Source organism: Scophthalmus maximus, chromosome 2 (genome assembly GCF_022379125.1).
Source record: "Scophthalmus maximus strain ysfricsl-2021 chromosome 2, ASM2237912v1, whole genome shotgun sequence".
Classification (NCBI taxonomy): domain Eukaryota; kingdom Metazoa; phylum Chordata; class Actinopteri; order Pleuronectiformes; family Scophthalmidae; genus Scophthalmus; species Scophthalmus maximus.
In genome coordinates this window covers 9,514,121-9,533,439 of record NC_061516.1, presented here as the reverse complement: position 1 = coordinate 9,533,439, position 19,319 = coordinate 9,514,121, and the positions used below count along the sequence as shown (strand labels likewise).

Below are 19,319 nucleotides of genomic sequence, written 5' to 3'. Positions count from 1 at the left end.
CCTTCAGTGCTGCCAGTCTGGAAGTTCAAGAGCAGAGAACAAACTGTAGACGGGATCAGACTTAAAGGTTAATTTAGAACAGGATGATTCAATTACTCTAGAATGGATGGAGGGCACATTTTGTAATTGAATTTGTCAGAGGAACCACACAGTTCATATTTTGATCTTAGGTCTTCGGCAAAGAAAGAGACCAGTTTTATTGCCTTTATTTGTTTGACCTAAGAATTAGCTGTTGTTTGAATGTATTTCCGTTCTAATGTTTGATTATGACAAATTTAATATTAATTAAATGTTAAAAAATGAATTTTATTAATTAAGATTAAATAAACCACTGTTTGTACTGATCAGGTGCTAATATATTTTTAATGCTAATCCTCATGAGTATGTTTGTGTGTGTAATTTCTAGAATCCAACGTGGCGCAGCCTGGACTTCGGCATGCTGCCAGACCTTCTGGACACGTCGGTGTCTTGCTTTGTGGTGAGAATATGGGGAGGACAGGAGCAACAGTATCAGCTCCTCATCGAATGGAAGGTCAATCTGGACGGCCTCAGATACACAGGACAGCAGGTCAGCAACCACATGACGTCCAATTTGTTGTTGTCATTTATACACTTGGTCTGCATTTCAATATCTTATGTGTGTGTATATATATATATATATATATATATATATACATATATATATACATATATATGTTTATATATATTACAATGAATTTATTTGGCTTGTTTTTCACGTTCAATTTACAAAACAATGAACTGAAAATGGTAAACTCGAACTCTAACATATCATACAAAATCAAACCAAATTTAGTTATAAATCACACACTCACATCATAACATTTACTGACTAAATTAGAAAACATAATTTAAAATTGAATTCTAACTGAATCTCATCAAAACAGAGTCTGCAATTAATTTCTTGAAGTAATCATTATACAAAAAGCAATGAGGAAAAAACACATGCAATTTATGCAGTAGTCAATATTTGGAATGTTGTATAGTAAGAGTGACTTTGGAAAATGATATTATCAATTATTGTGTTATTTGTGATATGATGTAGACCAGAGTCTGACTTGACACAAGAGTAAATCCTGCATTCTTAATGGGTCAAATGTGTTTGTTCTTAACTACATCAGTTTAGTGTTTCTGTTCTGTATTTACCACATAGTTTATCCGAGACTCCATCACTTGTAAGTTTAATGATTTAAAATATATTGCGCTGATCTCCAATACAATATAGAACATTGCTGTAAACAACTTCCACTACTGTAATGGACTCAATACGTTACAACTCAAGAACCGTTGGAAATTTTGTTTCTTTTTCCATTTCTTTCACTCATACATTTCAAATGTTCTGTATAGAACTGATGGTAATCAGCAATGTTGCTGCAGCGCTGCCCACCAGAGTAAGCTCAGTAATAGACATAGAATCTTGTCTGTGCCTATTCTCTGGGGACTGAAGACTGTAAATGTTTTGCACATTGATAGTACGCTGTGAGAACTGAGTCAAAGCACGTTACAAAAGACAGTAAAAGAAGTCAGTGTTATTGCCATTTCCATAGTGAGAGTATTTTCAGAGGCCGTAAACAGAAAGCACAGTCTCTTATTCACATCCAGATGCCAGCTGTCCTTTGTTCTCTTCGGCACAATAAGCCGCTGCTGCCTCGCTTTGTCCACAGATTCGATCCAGGAATCCAAATGAGATCATATTTGGATTGAATGATGGCTACTATGCAGCTGACTTTGATCACAAGGTACAGCCGTTTGTCCATTTTCCAGAGCTCCTGCATCATAATGGAATACCCAGTCCTAATCTCATTAACTTTATTTGGACGCTGTTTGGCTTCGGCACTGAAACACTGACATGTTGCCGTTGCAGGATCAGTCGGAGCGGAAGAAAAACAGTCTGCTTCAGGTCGACCAGAGTTCAGTCAGGAACTCCTACAGCGTTTTCTCTTTGCTCAGGTAAGATTCATGCAAAGCCCCACTATTACATCATATTATCATTACATTTTTTTTAATCCATTTTTAGAGTCTTTTCTCACATGTGCAGCAGACTTACTACTTACAAAGAATATTTACAGTCTTTTTGAAGCCACATCTCACTTTCTTAGATCTTTTATTTACGTGTCTGCAATATTGGCCGTGTATTTAGATTCCGTTCTGGCCTTTTTGTCTTGAGAATTTGTTGACAGCAGGTGGCGCTACAGGAAAGCCAACGTTTCGACAAGGAGTTCTGTTGGTCTCCAACTTTATTTAAAGCTGCAAAGCCTGCAGTCCTCGCTGTATTTCTTAGACACAATGAGACAAATAATATGTGTTTGATACATTTTAAGGAGGCTCCTAATCAAGAAGCCAGTGTCACAATTGGGTCTGTGATTTTCATTTAAATTAATGTACTTGATTTAAGTGTAGTGGCTGCAGTACATACTCACACCACTAAGAGGAGACAGAGATTTGCTGAGTACAATGCTTGTCAGTAGGGGAACCCTTGGACAATAATTAAGAAGTTGAGACGACGGGGCAGTGCTTGAATCTGTTGACAAACATACACTTGTTGTTCGTGTCTATATTTAAATGCGGTAGGACGTGAGCACTACTTTCAGGATCACCAGGGCTTCCCCCGAGGGAAACCCACTGTTTACCAAAGCCTGTTCACATAACACATAATTACACCCAGTTTTGTCTAAATAAATGTATATCTGGAAGTTTCAAGTTGGACATTTCCAAAATAAAATAAGGATCCTTTAATTAGGAGGAAGCCTTCAACTAACATTTCCTTTCATAGGGATTAAATATGGGGATATAAATGTGTCACAGGCCTGTGCAGTGTCTACAACATAGTTATGCCAAAGCTGGCTGAACTTTAACGGTACTCCCTCATCTAGAAGTGGTCATGTTTATATGAGAGGAGACTATTACCTCCCCAGCAGCTTGCATTAAAAAAAAATGCCCAGTTTGAAACGCAACTCTTATGACCCCTGCTTTTACTTCTTCTCTTATTGCAGCCGTCGTCCACGTCCTCTTCTTCAGTCGACACCCAGTGGTTTAACACACTTAACACTGATCCCCCACTTCCCTCGCCCTGCATGCAGCTCCTCACCCCTGTCAGACTCTTTTTCCCCCTTGGCTTGGTGAACTCATACGCACATGGTTTATGATTATGCACTATAGAAGGATTCATCAGATATTGTACTCTCCGACAGGGATTATCCTCTCACCTCTCATGGTACAAACTATATATACCACTCACTTTCTTCTCTGAGCTCTCTTTTCACGAAGCAGATTAACTTTCTGAAGCTTTCAGCTGGAGCATCGCTCATAAAACCTTGCATGTGAAAGTTTCTGCTTTTTGTACTGTCTCACCTGCTTGGTTGCATCATTTATACGCAGCATTTACGTTAATATGCCACTCTCTGCATCAATGTGTAGAGGGGTGTCCTCCTTTGGTGGCCTAGTTCTTGTTGTGCCTTGCCCAGAGTTTGGAGTATATCCTTTTTTTTTTCTTCTCAAAGATCAATGATGCATGTCCACAAGGGACACCCACAGTGTCAAGTACTCTCACCCCACTTTCTCCCACTCTGGTTTGGCCCAGTGCAAAGAGTCTTTCTCAGCAGAGTGCTTTTTTTTTTTTTTTTTAAGGATGAGCTGCGGTTGTTCTTAGCGAAACAACCTGATCTTGATTAATGGCGGTAATTTGTCAGCAGATTCACAGTCTGCCTTTCTGCCCGGCTCCAGCTGACAACACCCCTCACTTGTGTGAGTAACATGGTGATGTGGACTGGCGAACACAGTCCATCACAGATGGAGAGATGGAGAGGCAGCGTACAGATCATCAATCAGCAAACTCCTGTCTCTTCCAGAGAGGCTGATATAGAGGTCGAGCCACATCTTACAAAGAGCTGGACCCCAGTCTGTGTAGAAAGAAAGCTAAGAGGACAGTGATGAAGATGATTCAGAAGTTCAACAAATTTTTTTTTTTTTTCAAATTCAGATGTTCCCCAACCTCCCAGATGCACTTCTCTGCCATATCAGGGGAAGGTCTGATGTGTGAGCAGTAAGATAGGAAGGAAGCCCTGATAGGAGTGGTGGTAGAATCAACTTCTTGCTATCATATGACAGAGTTTTATGTTGGACTAGTTGGATATTAGCATAAAGACGAGGCAGAGAGAGTGGCAGAGTGGGCTCCTCTTCCAGTTTACAATGGTTAGGGGCCATTGTTTATGGCCGAATGTGTTTTTGAATATCACATTGGAAGTGGTGAGTAAGTGGAAGTACTTTAGTGGCCCCTCAGATATTATTTACAACTTTCCGACACCAAAGATTTGTGCAATAATTTTTAGACTTTACTGTTTTTTAATGACAACACAACTCTTGTTAATTCTAAATGCTGAGCTTTCAGGTCTAACAGTGGCTCATGTGACACATGTTTAACATCATTCTTGGGGCACAACTTTCACAGTTCAACGCTGTGACATTGAAGATTAAACCTGGCTCAAGCTCCTGGAGCCTTAAGGGGAAACTTTCTTTTTTCCCCCTCTATGATCAGATCCATATGCTGCCTATGTTTCCTGATTTGCTTGTCTTTGCTCCTACGTGGAGCGTGCATGTACGTATCAGAGTGACATACTCCTGAAGCTCTCTGTGTGTGTGTGTGTGTGTGTGTGTGTGTGTGTGTGTGTGTGTGTGTGTGTGTGTGTGTGTGTGTGTGTGTGTGTGTGTGTGTGTGTGTGTGTGTGTGTGTGTGTGTGTGTGTGTGTGTGTGTGTGTGTGTGTGTGTGTGTGTGTGTGTGTGTGTGTGTGTGTGTGTGTGTGTGTGTGTCCTGAGTTCTACTCACCTGCTATACCACCCTGTTGGACGCTGTGGAGATACAGATGTGAATGCTCCTGCATTCATTCTACACTTCTGTAGTGGATTGAAATAACGCCCACAGTTATATATAACTTAAAAGGTAGTCTTGGGTTGTTTTTTCAATTTAGGCTGTGGGCCTACAACATCCTTTCCAAGGTTTGCCCTCTCCCTGTCCGTTCTTCTAAAATGGTACTTTATATTTTCAACACATATTTTTTCAATCTGAAATTACATTCTCTCATGGTTGAGACCTTTGTCAAGTATTTTTTCCAGCTCATCTGCCATCCATTCTCACTGTTTGCCAAACAACGTCTTTTTCACTGTCTCCAGCATTGAAGCCTGTTAGGTCCCTGCCTAGCAGCGCTGTATTGTGTCCCTCTCCCCTCAGACACTACACCTCAACTTAAAAATACTTGTATTACTACAGATGAGGATGAGGACAAAGGCATATACTGGACGATCCAATTTTCTATAATTATATATAGTTTGTGACTTCTTCTTGATCCTTTGGAGAACAAAAATATCTTTTCTTAGGATCTTTCTGGCTTTCCTGCATCTCTGTTGTAGTTTTCATGTAAACATGGCTTTTAGCAACTTAGCACAGCCTCACAAAAAAACAAAAACATCTGCATGGAGGAGTGCATATGCAGATTCGCCAAAGTCACTACAGTAATCTTATCTTCCCTTCATGGACACTACTGCTCAGACGTTTGAGTACATGTCGTCCATTTTTCCTGCTGTTATGTTATTGCAGTGAAATTGAAGCACAGAAGAACAAATAAACATTTGAGAGATTTTAAAAACAATGAATCACAGAAACTTGTAGAATTAAAAGTGCCAAGCAGCCAAACACAACTCATTTCGCTCTTCCTACACTAGAAACATTGTTTAGAAAGTTTGTCCTAACCCTGCTGCAGACCTTCCCACCAATGTATTGTACATGTTGCTTTGCTTTCACCTCTTGTCCATTTCATCCCAAACGAGCTCCATGAGAATAAAGTCCGAAGGCTGTGCTGCGCTTCCTCCTACTTCTAATTTCAATAATTACATTTTTCTTGCTCTAGGGTGGAATTCTGACCAACCAGTTTGTCTTCCTGTGTTGTTTGCCTTTTCTTCACCATTCTGATAGCAATATATAGTATTAAATACATATATCAGAGGGTGTAGTAACATACTTTGTTTCAATGCCGCCTTTGTACAGACAGGGAATTGGCAAAAGTCAGTAGGAATTGTTTGCATCAATCTTTAAGGCTTCATTTACTTCTTTTCATTTCTGCACAAAATTAATCCCATTATTTCGACCCTAAAAATGTTTAAAAAATAGTTTTTACCTCAGTTCTTTGCTTGCAATTGCACAATTCTTACTGGACTTGAGCTGAGGTTTCATAAAAAACTGAAAAAATGTGTGTGTTCTCTACAGCTTTTGCCAGGTAGCGCAGATGGAGACAATGGTGAAGTGAGGTGAATAGCAAGTGGTGAGATGTTGTTGACATTCTTTGGCAATGAGACACCGAGAGAATTTACCAGTGTTGTTTGTTGTCATTTCCCTACTCTGGTGATGTCTGTTGTGTTCTTTGCGGAGGTGTGATACAGGAACATTATCCTCAATTTGCTTACACACAATGTCTCAGCGCTTGTTTTGAATCGGTTAACTGGCTGACCTGTTCACCCAGCAGTGGTTGAAAAGTGGTGTCTGGAAATGAATTCAGTACAGTCATTAGTCGCTGGACTTGTTTCCTCTGACCCAGGTTTGTTTGACAAGTGCATCGGGCACATGTGATGAACGGCTGGAGGACAGGCCAGGCCACATAATGTTTAATTCATTCAGAATAACCTGCTTTGGAAAGGCCTTTCCACTGAATTTGAACCAGTCAATCGTTTTCTGATGTGACATCTGATTCTGACATGAGGGGGGAAGGGGACTCTACTACTTTGCTAAATCCTACCTATTGCCACCTGCATTACATTCCCCCCTTCACAAAAAAAAAATCTCTAGAAGCAAAAGCTCTGCAGTGATATGTATTATTATGAATTGAATAATTACCTGCAAAGAAGGACGGGAGTTTTTTTCACGTGACTAACAAACACAGTGTTGTTGTCAGTTTCACTTGCTTATTGCTGTAAACCAGATGACACATCTACATTTGCTGATTCCTACTCAGTGCTGATTGCAAAAAGTGCAGATGTTGGAGCACAACACAAAATGTAAACAATGGCAAATATTTATTTTAGGATAATCCAAAAAAGTAAATACAAAAGACCTGCATTGGACAGGCTCCCTAGTGTACGGCTGACTGTCTGTTCTGAATTTACCTTTTTTTTATTTACTTGATTGTAAATCTAAAAAACATTGAACATTTCCTGATTATACTCCACCCAAAAGCCCCTATCCAAGATTTTCTAGAAGATGCCTTCTGTTTATCCAAATATCTTGAAGTTTCAAAAGTACAGGTTTCATCTGACACCCCTGCAGGGTCTAGTGTCACAGTCAAAGGGGGGGCAATGTTATTGTTTTTCTGATGTTTATCGCCACCATGGGTTGAGTGCACAGCCTCAGTCAAAACTTCCGGTAAATCCCTCGTGGCAGAGTTGTTCAGTACCTCTCATTCCTTGGAAAAGGAAAGTTGTCATGGCTTGTGAGGATCCGTTCTCTGGACAGTTTCCCAGCGATTCTACTATTTTCCCAATGAGGGTGTATAGTGGCCGCCCCCTGCCCCCTGCTGGACCACAGGTTGTGATGGAGCCTGATGGGCAGGCGCTAGGCCAAGACTCAGGGAATGATAAAGCAGGCAGACATGCGTGAAAAGGAGAGAGGAGATAACTATTCTCACCTGGGGGAAAAGGGCCATATCAGATTCTCCCATTGCAATCACCTAAACAGAGGAAGCTGTCAAAACAGATCTGCCCTGATGTTCTGAAGAACTATCTTCAACTGCTATCACTGTCACCTCAGACAGATTAAAAACGTGGGCAGAAAACATGAAATGATTTTCCTGTGGGACTTTTCCCCCAAGATCTATTTAAATTGCCATAGAAGCCTCTTTTTCTCTTGGGTGGGTTGCCAGAACGAGTCAGTAATATCCAGATATGACTGTGCTACTTTCATAACTTAAAAGCCCCCCAGGATTTGTAAAATGACTAAAATAAAAGAGCCTCTCACATTAACTCACTCAAGAGGAATTTCTTCAAAGCAAGTACAAAAAAAAATTCATATTACCCTCATGACCCAAACCACAATCTCTTCTTTCTGTCTGCTATTATCACTGTCTCCAGTTTCTACTTGTGTCTTGTGAACTCAACTTGGAGTGGTTCAGTTTTTGTGTCACAGACTAGTGAGTCTACACTGTGAACCATTAATTCAAAGACATAAGACAGGGAGCAGCCTTATCTTAATGCAAAATAAAGCTTCCTTAAACTGAGCTTTTCCTGTCTGGCCTGCAAATACCACAGTTTAAATTGGATAGAATCTGTCATAAAACCAGCGGAGGGGTTGGGCTCCTCTGGAAATATAAAAGTTTACAGGTGTTTTCACATGGAAACAAAGCATCAGCCCTCAACACTATTGTCAATATCTCAAGGTCGATGTTGTTTCCATACCCTGTGGTGATATACACGAATGGAAGGAAGAGGAAGAAACATGCTGACGGTAGTAGCTAATCACATCTTTACTGCCCCCCCCAAGAGATGAGCTGTTCTGTGTTGAAGAAAGAACCCATGACTGTGCAATCCAACTCTTGTGACATATGGATGAAACTAAGACATTTAGCAAGAAGTGGATGATCTAACCCCAGTCTGTCAGTTTCGATGCTAATTGCTTGTTCCCCCTTTTTGTCTGTCCTCTGTAACTCATTCCCACCATGTGGGATTGTTGTTTGTTGGTGAGCCGTTGGTGTCCCTTGGGTGGTGTTGAAGCAGGGCTTGTCTCTGTGTTATGGAAATCTTGTGAGCTGATGGAAGAGGTTTGGAAGGCGCAGATGTCTTTAGCAGAAGCGTTACTTGAAGCTTGGCCAAGGAGAAAAGAGACGATCGTTTCGAGTTAGCACTGTCTAACGCCACGATTCCTTTCTGGTGGTATTCAAGCCGTTACTACATCGTACTCACTTCATGGCCAGATGCCCCGGAACATCATCATGGCCAGAACAACATCAAATCCATAGATGCGGGAATAATATATTTGGTATCAAATCCCAAACATTAAACCATGTTTAATCTGATTCACGCTGTATATATATCCTACTTAGCAAAGACTTGTGCAACAAATTGTTCCGGCTGCACTGTATGTTTGTTATGGCTTTTACCTCCTCCACCCGAAGCTCCGTCTCTCCAGGGTCTGTTTCATGATCTTGGTTGCTTTGGCAACAACCGATGGGGATTGGGCAGCTGTGTCACACTAGAGTCCTAAAAAAAAAAATCCCTCACACTGTGGATCTAAAGACATTTTACTCAGATGTTAATTGCCTGTGTGATTGGCAGTCTGAATCATGTGCTGGTGTGTCCTTTGTATAAAAATAGTCCTGTTCCCAATTTCAGTAATGACAGTGACACAGCTTTTGGAAACAGGCCTCCGTCTCTGTGGCTTCAGTTAATTAATTGAAGCTTTGAGAGTTGTCTTCACTTTCGGACAGCTTTTGATCTCAACTTTTGATTAACTTGTTAGAAAATAATAGTGGTGAAACTTTTGTTGTGATATTTGTGTTTTGTGCTATGATGTGGTTGGATCTTTCAAATCAAATGAACTTGGGACTTATAAATAGGGCCTTTTTTTGATATTTTTTTGTCCTTTTTTGTTTCGAGCCAAAACTCTTAACTCTTAACTTTTACAGTTTTGGAGACTAAGCATTTGTGCCAGAACAATGAAGACCAACCGCAGTAAATCCGAAAAAGAAACAAGGAGGGATAATAAACACTGCACAATGACTCCTCCACATTAGGACAGTCCTCATCTTTTTGATGCCCTGCAAACTGTCATTGTAAACATCCAAGCTAAATTGAAATGAACTGCTGGTGTAGTCATAACACTGACGCACCAATTATACCCAGCCAGTAACTTTAGTGGCCTCTGGGAAACACAATTACAACATGGGTTTGTTCCTGTGGTCCAGTGTGTGGTGACACGCACCTCGATAGGGATAATGACTTCGTGCTCTCCTCCTCATGCAGGCTCCACACAGCCCAGAGAGCCATCAAGCAGACCCAAGTGACAGTGCAGAAGATCGGGAAGGAGATTGAGGAAAAGCTGAGGACAACGGCGGCCTGCACAGAACGGGTGAGCACAGTCACCCATTATGAGCAAATTTCAACTCATCAGCAACTTACCTTTAGGTCACCATGAATGTTTGAACAGCAAATGTCCTTATCCTCGGTAGCAGTCAGTGTTGTTTCATCAGCTTGGGTGATGGTAAAATATATTTGGATGATTTGAATTTCATGTATTTAAAAATAGAGAAAGATGAGGTGCAGTCTGAGATTTGACGTTTTCAAGCAACAGTCATTAACACCAAAGAGCAGTTAGTGCTGTGATCAGCAATAACAGGCGTATTGGCTTTAACTCTTATAATAAACATCAGCAGACTGAATTTTCCAAAAACTTAACAGGATTTAAGAACGTTTATCACTCAAAGCTCCAGGTGTAATTGTAATGTAAAGTGATGGGATTTGTAATTATACCCTTTGCGCAACTATTGTATATTTTTGTTTTGATGGCTCAAGTGAACAGTGGAGAAGGATCAACATCCCGCCTGCCTAAATGATAACACTTTGACCAAAATCCACTGTTTATGTTTCCACCTCTTGTCATATCCTCGACTAGGATCCAAAGCAAAAGCAAGAAAGCATATTTGACATTTTTGGAATTGGCAGCCACACAGCTGCGAAAACGGAGAACTGATCCCAGGTTTGACATTGTGTTTATTGTAAACATTCTCTTCAAAAGCATCCCCTCTCGCCTCTGCTGTAAAAGCCCCCGAGGCAGTGACACTTTGGTGTTTTCATCCTCCAGGTAGACTTGTCTTTGCAAAAAAAAAAACCCCTCACGGGATTACATCCCTTTATATGCTGGGATGTTTTTGTGTTCACACATTGTTTAAATCTACGAGAATGTGTGTGTTGTGTATAGGGATGTCATGATGGCATAAATTTGGTATGTACTAGTACCAGTGAAAACATCATCGGTGTGCAAGCAGTTGTTAAAATTGACTAATGCCATCCGCCTTCTAATGTTGAGCAGGCATGAGCTTAATCAAGATAACATTAGGCTTTGTGAAAGTTCTGTGTGGAGTGTTGCTACAATGAATGCCAGGTGTTGCATTGCACAAACATTAACAGAAACATTCCAGGATATGAACATTTTGACGTGTTTTTAATATGAAGTCACTTTTACTGTAGACAATCACTCACCCTGATGCTGGGCTGCTCAGATACGTTTGAGGTGTTAACTGCTTTCAATTGAAATGCGCTGTGGGACCATTTGCCTTTGGTTATCTGTGACTTGTCCCCGATGGTCCGTGTCAACTGAAAAAAAAATCTCCATACACCTGTCTTGGCTTGTTTTTTTTCCCACCACAAGTTGCCGTGGACCTTTTGTTGCTGCACCCAAACTTTCTGCCACCATATAATGTGTTGTTGTTATTGTTTACTGTGCCTGTCGCCTTCTATTCTTCAAGTCGGACTAGAGCACCTGTAGGGCTCCTATTCTACTCTTGTCAGTCCAGGAATCACACCTCCAGTACCTTTGGCCTCTACTGTGTCCTTGGTACCTACAGTACAGGGGGAAAACATGTATGGTCAAGATATCCAGAATTTTGGCACCAACTTAGTATCAGTTCTCGTGACATCCATTGGTATGTTTGTGTTTCTGCGCGGATCCCAAATTTAACAGGTTTCAGTGCCTCTTTGTACAGCTGTTACAGCTGTTGCTTTCCATTATGCTCTCCACTGGCTTTTGATAGGGCTCTTTTTTTCCATTCCTTCCCCAGACTTCACCCCACCTATTGAAGCTGCTCCACTATAGCCTCCTTTAGCCTTCCCACAGAAACAGTGAGGCTTCATTCTTAAGCCACAAAGGATCTCTTTCAAAAACTTGTCTCTGATATTCCCCCTCAGTGAAATATTTATTAAAAACCCTTTCAGAGCTCACTTCAGCTAATAAATCGCATAATCCTCGTCTCCTACCTTTCTGTAAAAACCCAGCAACTTGGAGTGAGTGGAGCATTGTCTGGCTCTTCTAAGGGTTTCCCTCATTGCCTTTGGAGAGCTCTGTACGATCCTTCTGTGCGTGTCCTAGTGAGCATGGATCAAAGGAGGACAGAGCGGAGGCCACCAACCCTAGCGCATGGCCCTTTCACCCTCTCACCCACACTCTGTCATTAATCTGGGGGTTATAACGTGCTCCCCCTACGCCGGCTGATTATTTACTCAGCTGACCCTCTGCTGTTTGATGTTCAGTAGGAGTCAGACAGCCCTGGTGGTGGTTTACAGTCTCGCTCTCGCACACAGACTTGCATAGCTGTGACCCACTTGTCAACTATGCAGCTCAGTGAAAGTGTAGGAGGCTCATGGTTCGTGCCAGAGTGAGTGGTGTTTAACATGCAAGCATCAGGGTGCGACCAAGCGCAGAGATGGAGGCTCTATCAGTCGTCTCTCCGGGACTGATACCACTTTCTGTTTTTGCCACAAAACCCTTAGAAGTCCGCAAAAAAGAAACAGATCTGTGTCTCTCTTCAGATCTCGCCCACAATCACTATCAAAGTGATGCATGCGAGAGATGCCACATCCCTTGCCTGCTAGCTACAGGATAAATAACAACGATGAGTCTCTGTTATCCTGTGAGTAAGTTCCCTCTCCGTCCCAATAGGGCTGCCAAGTTAAGCCATCACGTCACGTTCACCACTGACTACATATATAAATTTATACACACGTATTTGTCCCGCTTCAGTTTCACAATAATACAATATCATAAACGACATAAAAGTTAGCATTTTTGTCCGATGCCTTATTGTAAAGCTGTGTGCAGTGCTCATTACCCCTGTTGCCCTCTCTTTCTTTCTCTCTCAAACGCATTAACCGTCTGTCAGCATGCATGCAGACCTGACTGCAAGACCGTATCGCTTGTTGGGTTTCGTCCCCCCAAAACACACACACACATCCCCCGATCAGCTCCGAAGGTTAATCATCAGGAGATATCCTCCCAAGTTATATCCCCCCTAAATCTGGGGAAAATCTGTCCATGCGTTGAGTTATTTTGTACTCACAAAACATACGCACACACACACACACACAGACAGGGGTGAAGACAATACCCTGCTCCCATCTATGCTAACTATGCAGGGTAATTAATGTAATGCAGGAAAGACCCCAACCATCAGCCATTGTAATATGTAAAGCGAGCCAGCCATGTAGGGACAGGTAGCCTGTCAATCAGGAGTCTCTGTTTAGGAACTGAACCAACATTTTAAACTATTCTTTAGTGTCCGAGGTTTATGTATTCATATTTTGAGGTGGTTACTGCAGCCGTATCAATTGCTTTACCAATTTAGCGCAGCAAGGACAAAATCGATACCGCAACAGCCCCACCTCCCATCCCTCTATTATCCATGTCGTCACATGTCTATCACATCTCCATGTTTTTCTCTTTCAACTGTTCCAGCTCATTCAGCTCTTTGTCATTGTCCACTGAGTCTTTAAACGTCAGCCCTTGAATCTCCCGTTGCATGTTCTCATCGTATGGTTCTGTTAACCTCCAATCTTTTTCCATCATCAACTGTGCACCACATTCACATCCATCAGTCCATGAATCCCTTGTGCTGTTCCTCATTTAATGGTTAGCCCACTGCAGGCTCCCCCTCGACTAGATAGAGACATGTGGCCTGATGAAGGGACATCCCATAGAGCGGGCAAGATGTTGACTAATGACCTGCACTCTGATGCTGCTGATGCTGGTCGGGGAGCATGTGGTGAGAGAGATGCCTGTTGAAAGTTGTGATACGTAGATTTAAAAACAGATTCTCATCTGGAGTTGATGGACTTAATTGTGGTTTCTCACCAGGGTCTTTGTTTGAGACTTTTTGTGTGTCCTTCATGTCTTCATGTGCCATGATGTTCTAGTTTCATTTAGTGAAAGGCGACCAAGCTCACTTTGTCTTTGATAGCTACACCCTACAGTTCACAGCTCCCACAGAATCAAACCACTTCACTACCTGCAAACCTCCTATCCTAAATATCTTTGACTTCTTCTACTGCTACTTTAGACTTGAAAACATCACTGTCTGCAGCAGTTCACATTCAAAACACAATTTGTCGCTACTGCCTGATTGAAGCAATGATTTGATGCCATTTTGACTTGCTATTGTTATTTTGCTATTTCCCTTATTTGCTGTCTTGTTGAGAGTAAGATAAGAACATCTTTATGCCTCCCATTCACTAGACAACTTTGAGAAAGACACTGAAAAGACTTTCAGTCTGACACCCTCTCACTTCTTAAGACAATTTGTCATTAGACACAGAGTTTTTAGTCGCAGTCTAGCCACCAGCAGCTTTTAGCCACTAGGTACCCGAGTGTGCGTGCAATGGTCTGTACAGAAAATATAAGCCAACAAGAAAAAGAGAAGACGCCGCAGAATGTGGAGACGCAAGAAATACATGCTGCAACATCGCATGGAGACTCCGGTGAGCCTCGACCGCTGCAGTTTCGAAACTACCTGGTTGCCCTGTCCCCTGCGCTGTCCCCGTTCACGCAACCAGGTAGTAGACGAGAAAGAGAAAAGGCCGACTTAAAACAGCTCAGATCACCACCTTACACCAATCGATCGAGATGATGGGAGCTTGCTTCAACTCAAGCAAAACTCTCATGATTTTATACCGACAATGGAAATTTGTATACCACAGTTAAAATGCTTGAAAGTCGTTAGGTTTAAGGCCAGGAATAGTTGGATCAGACGGACAGTTAGCTCATCTTAGCATAAAGACTGGGAACAGGGAGGAAAGCAGCCTGCCAGGCTCTCTTGAAAGGTCAATAAAATCAGAGACGAGTCTCGAGTCCCCGGTGTTCAAGTCCCAGTCCAAGTCCGAGTCACCACAGACAAGTTTGAGTCAAGTCCGAGACGTGGAAGTGAAATCTGGCAAACTTCACAACCTGGGGCACGTCCCGCAGCATCTTCAAAATTTGTTCACAGCGTTGGGCGCGCTGAATCTGCAGGTGGAAGAGGACACACACGCCCTGCCCTTGCAAGAAACTGTTACAGACTTAATTGACAGACCTATAAAACATATAAGTTGTCAGGGACTTCATCCACCTTTGAGTCCGATTTCATGAAAGCTCGAGTCCTCTTGCATTTATCCTCGAATCAGAGTCCAAGTCCGAGTCATTAATACACAAGTCCGAGTCGAGTCTCGAGTCCCGAAAATAGCGACTTGAGTCGGACTCAAGTCAATCAAGCCAACGTTGATGACACATTTGCTCTCAGTGCAGTGATGAGTGAAAATATCCGTGTTGAAATTGGCTTTAAACTGTGAAAGGTGCCCAGCTCTCACAGGTACAGCAAAACTAAAAGGCGAGTGTCAGACACAGTCTGCACACACCCACAGCACAGTCCAGAGGGAAAAAAGGTTTAATAAGGCAAAATAAGTGGAAACACCTGTGTGGGCAGACCTGCGTTTTCAATATGTCCATGGAGAGACGAAGACGTGGCATCAGCACAAACTGGGAAGAAAAATGGACCAAACCAAAATCATGTCAACATGTTTGAATAAAATAAATAGGAAAGAACATTTTGCCACTGGTTTCATTGAAGTAATGTGTGACAGATTCTTGACATATTTTCAACCCAGAACATCCCATCCCTTGTTATACATCTGAGCTTGAATTGACACACTGATCATATCATCATTAGTGTGTACAAGGAAACGCCTTCTATGTACAGCAGCAGACTTTAGTAGTTGTTATAGCAGGAAAAGCACAGCAATAACAAGCAACATATAATAATACTACTAATAATAATAATGGCCTGTGAGCTGAATCTGCACAAGCTGAAAGAAATGCGGCCCTCATTAATGATATTAATTACAGTTATTTGTTTCTTGCTTGTCCGTCACAAAGGTCTTAAAAAGGAATTACAATAGTAAAAGTTGTTATTATTTATATTATTATTTCTATTAATCCTAAGCAGTGTGAAATATGTGGATACATGATTTTTTTTTTAAATGAGGCAATTTGAATGCCACACACACACACTTGCTGCACGCCGACAGCCAGAACTCCACACCAAGTTAACTAAACTTTTTCACCAGCAACACTGATCTCAGAGCTCAGCGAGATGTTTTGAATAGTTAAATCATTTTCCGCCTTTGTTGTCATTAGTTGTTGATGGTGGATTCTAGATTATTGACAGTGAGTATTGGCTCAGCAGCTAAGTATCAAATCAGAGGGACAGAGGGATCAGCCTGCGAAAACACGACTTGTTTTTGAGGGAGATTGTAGGAATTTTGGGGGCTTGGGTAATAAACACTGAAATCGCTGTGACCACATGCATCATCTCTCTGTGTTTTCTCTCCATATCTGTCTTGTCCTCTGTTTGCTCTGAGCAGAAGAAAGAGCGGGAGTGCATGCAGCTGCGTAGAGCTGTGCTGCGTAGTGAGCTGCAGCGGCAGAGGAAGGCGCTTGGCAGGGAGATAGACCTGCGGCAGAAGGAGAGGGCACAGCTTCAGAAGAAAGGTAAAGCAAAACGGGATCTCACACAACTGATGTAAATGGACCCATGTGCCTGTTGACACTGCAAGTGTTATTGTTATAAGCAGTGGAGGGTGGGGCATAGACTGCTCTTAATTGCTTTACTCATATTCTGCATCTAACACAATGTCTCTAATAATTGTCGTTATATAGACATGACTCAACTCAATAAAAGTTGATCAGTATATTTTAAAAGGTTCAGTCCAGTGAATGACAGGAATTAATTACTCTATTGATTAGTTTAATGTAAAATAATCTTTTCTTGTTTTGTTTTAATTGTACTGCTATGAGGAATTAAAAGTGTTTATTTTTATTAAAGACTCAAATAATGCACAATATCATCAGAAACTAGTTGGCATTCAGCCACAAGCAACTGAGCCAACAATGGGAATGTTGTATACACATTACAGGGCATATTGCTTTATGAAGTCAGTGCACTAAATAAGTCTTCTTACCAGAGCTAACATCAAGGCAGTGGCAGTAGTAAAAAATGAAAGGCACTGAGCATTCTCCAACTCATGTTGTTGCCTGATGTATTGCAGCATAACTCAAATCCAGCTTATGTAAGAAGACTAAAGACCAGGCCACTAAAAGAACAGTGTTTGTGTAGTGGTGTCATTTCATTAACCCTGTGAAGTCTGGGAGCCGAGGAGTGTTTTACTGCTGCCTGTTGCTTTTCATATGGAAATAAAAAGGCTTATGAAAAGGCAGTGTTATTGAGGGTAGGGCTGGTATATACTGTACAGACGTAAACCCAAGCACATATGCAGGTGCATCACAGGATTGCTTTTTTTTTTTAGCTGCCTCTTTTTTAACTCTCTTTGCATTGACTAATATCTTGGTTCTCCTGCGATCACCAGCGCTGTTTGTCTTTAAGCAGCCCAGATGCTCTCTGTGAGGAACCTTTTGTCTGTAAGATCAGCTTGCTCTTTGGCCAAAGTTTTTTTTTCTTAACTTTAGTTGCCTCTTTTTTAACCCCCGCTTGCATTGACTAATATCTTGGTTCTCCTGCGATCACCAGCGGTGTTTGTCTTTAAGCAGCCCAGATGCTCTCTGTGAGGAACCTTTTGTCTGTAAGATCAGCTTGCTGTTTGGCCAAAGGGCAGGGCACCTCACTGAGCCGCCAACCGCTGCTGGGGATTGTCAATGATTACCATGAAGTCTGCACAGACATCCACAACTTACTCAGAGACACGGCACTAAGAGGGTTGGAGGGAGACATTTAGCCTTTTGTGCTGCAATTCTAAAAACTGTCAGTTAATCCTCTGCCTCTTTACCTGTCACCACTCTGTCCACGGCCAAAACAAAAGACATTGCTGCCCTCCTTCTCTGCAGCTCTATCATGGCCTTTTTTTCCCGACTGGACAGGTGCTTATTAAGTAACAGAGGAAAAAAAATCCTCCAGCGGCTTTCAAGAGGAAAATGGTATTTCAGGATAGATTGAAAAGCTGTAGCTGAATAGGCCTATGCTGAAATTTTGTTGGGTTTCTTCCCAAACTCATAACTCAAAAGCCAAAAACCATATGCTGGGGAGATTAGTTGTACTTTAGCTTGTTGTTTAACTTTTCCAATTGGCCTGCATTATATTCATTAGTTTCACAAGTGGATGGGGGAGCTGCATTAATTACAGACAGGATACTCTTAAAGACAGGTGTTTATAGTGTTTCATACAGCAGCTGATTTTGTGTCTGATTATATTTAGGTTGGCACCGTGAACATGTTTGTTTCATCTGATCTCATCTTTCATTTTGGAGTATCTTATGATTTTCATTCCAAAAACTTTACTTTCCCACACAAACTTGAAGATTTAATACAGGTTGCTTAACACGCAAACTGGTGGCAATGGACCAATGATTTATTTCCCCATTTACTGTCAATGTTGATTCAATTAGTGTTTAATTTGCAGAATTTTCACACATTCCAGTGCTTATGAGACACAGGTTTCCGTGAAGCTTTTATTGACAGTTTGTGTAAGTACATTGCTATGCAATACATCCCCAGAAGGCATCTCGCATGGACTTAATCTCCTCTCTTAGTCATACTCTTTAGGAAGTCTTCTGTACCTGGCCATGTGGTCTTCCCATCCCTCACACAGTAATAGAGCCTGTTAGCAAATACATTTTATTAGCCTGTTATTCCAACAAAAATGGCCTCTCCTCAAAACAGTTGGCTCTGGAAACCCAAACATACAGCGAAGGTTCTGCAGGTGTTTGCAGCCACATGTGAGTCAGCAGATGAAGACTAGATGAACGTTTGGTGTCCACATTTGGTGAAGTGATGCTGAATGTTGCTGGAGACTTGCTGATGCTTGTTCCGTGTAAAAAAAAATTGTACAGTATATGCGCTGCTGACAGCGTTAGCATAACAAGCACTGAAAAACATCAGCATTCGGTATCATCCCACCGACAGGTTAATGACTGGCTGTTCAACGCCCGCTGATTTACAGCAATGGCGGTGAAATCATAGCTGAAGTGTAAAAAAAAGGTTGATTTTCTCCTCTTCTAATGCACACGCAAAGTCCACTGCGTGTCTATCTCACAAAGCCAAACAGAGGACATGGGAGCATGACCAACAGTTTCTTTACAGCTGTAAAAGTCTGTCTTTCCTGCACCCAGAATTAATGGGCTTGGTTTTGGCGGGGGTCACACTCTTGTCACAATTTCCTCCTGTCAAATTTCCTCCTTCCACCTTGAGCAGACGACATAAATCAGGTTCGTGGGCAGCGTTTGTTGTGCTTAGTAA

At 41.7% G+C, this 19,319-nt stretch overlaps 1 protein-coding gene across 2 annotated transcripts in view; it reads left to right on the top strand.

The window, feature by feature from the left end:
• uvrag (UV radiation resistance associated gene) overlaps window positions 1-19,319 on the top strand; it is an 85,791-nt gene that overhangs the window by 5,641 nt on the left and 60,831 nt on the right. For both annotated transcript variants that reach the window (XR_004790144.2, XM_035625395.2), the window contains exons 4-8: window positions 407-568; window positions 1,683-1,757; window positions 1,883-1,968; window positions 10,016-10,121; window positions 16,436-16,562. Coding sequence is in view for 1 of the 2 variants with exons in the window: in XM_035625395.2 (XP_035481288.2) it covers window positions 407-568; window positions 1,683-1,757; window positions 1,883-1,968; window positions 10,016-10,121; window positions 16,436-16,562 (556 nt within the window). In the remaining variant the exon portion in view is untranslated. The remainder of the gene's footprint in view (window positions 1-406; window positions 569-1,682; window positions 1,758-1,882; window positions 1,969-10,015; window positions 10,122-16,435; window positions 16,563-19,319) is intronic.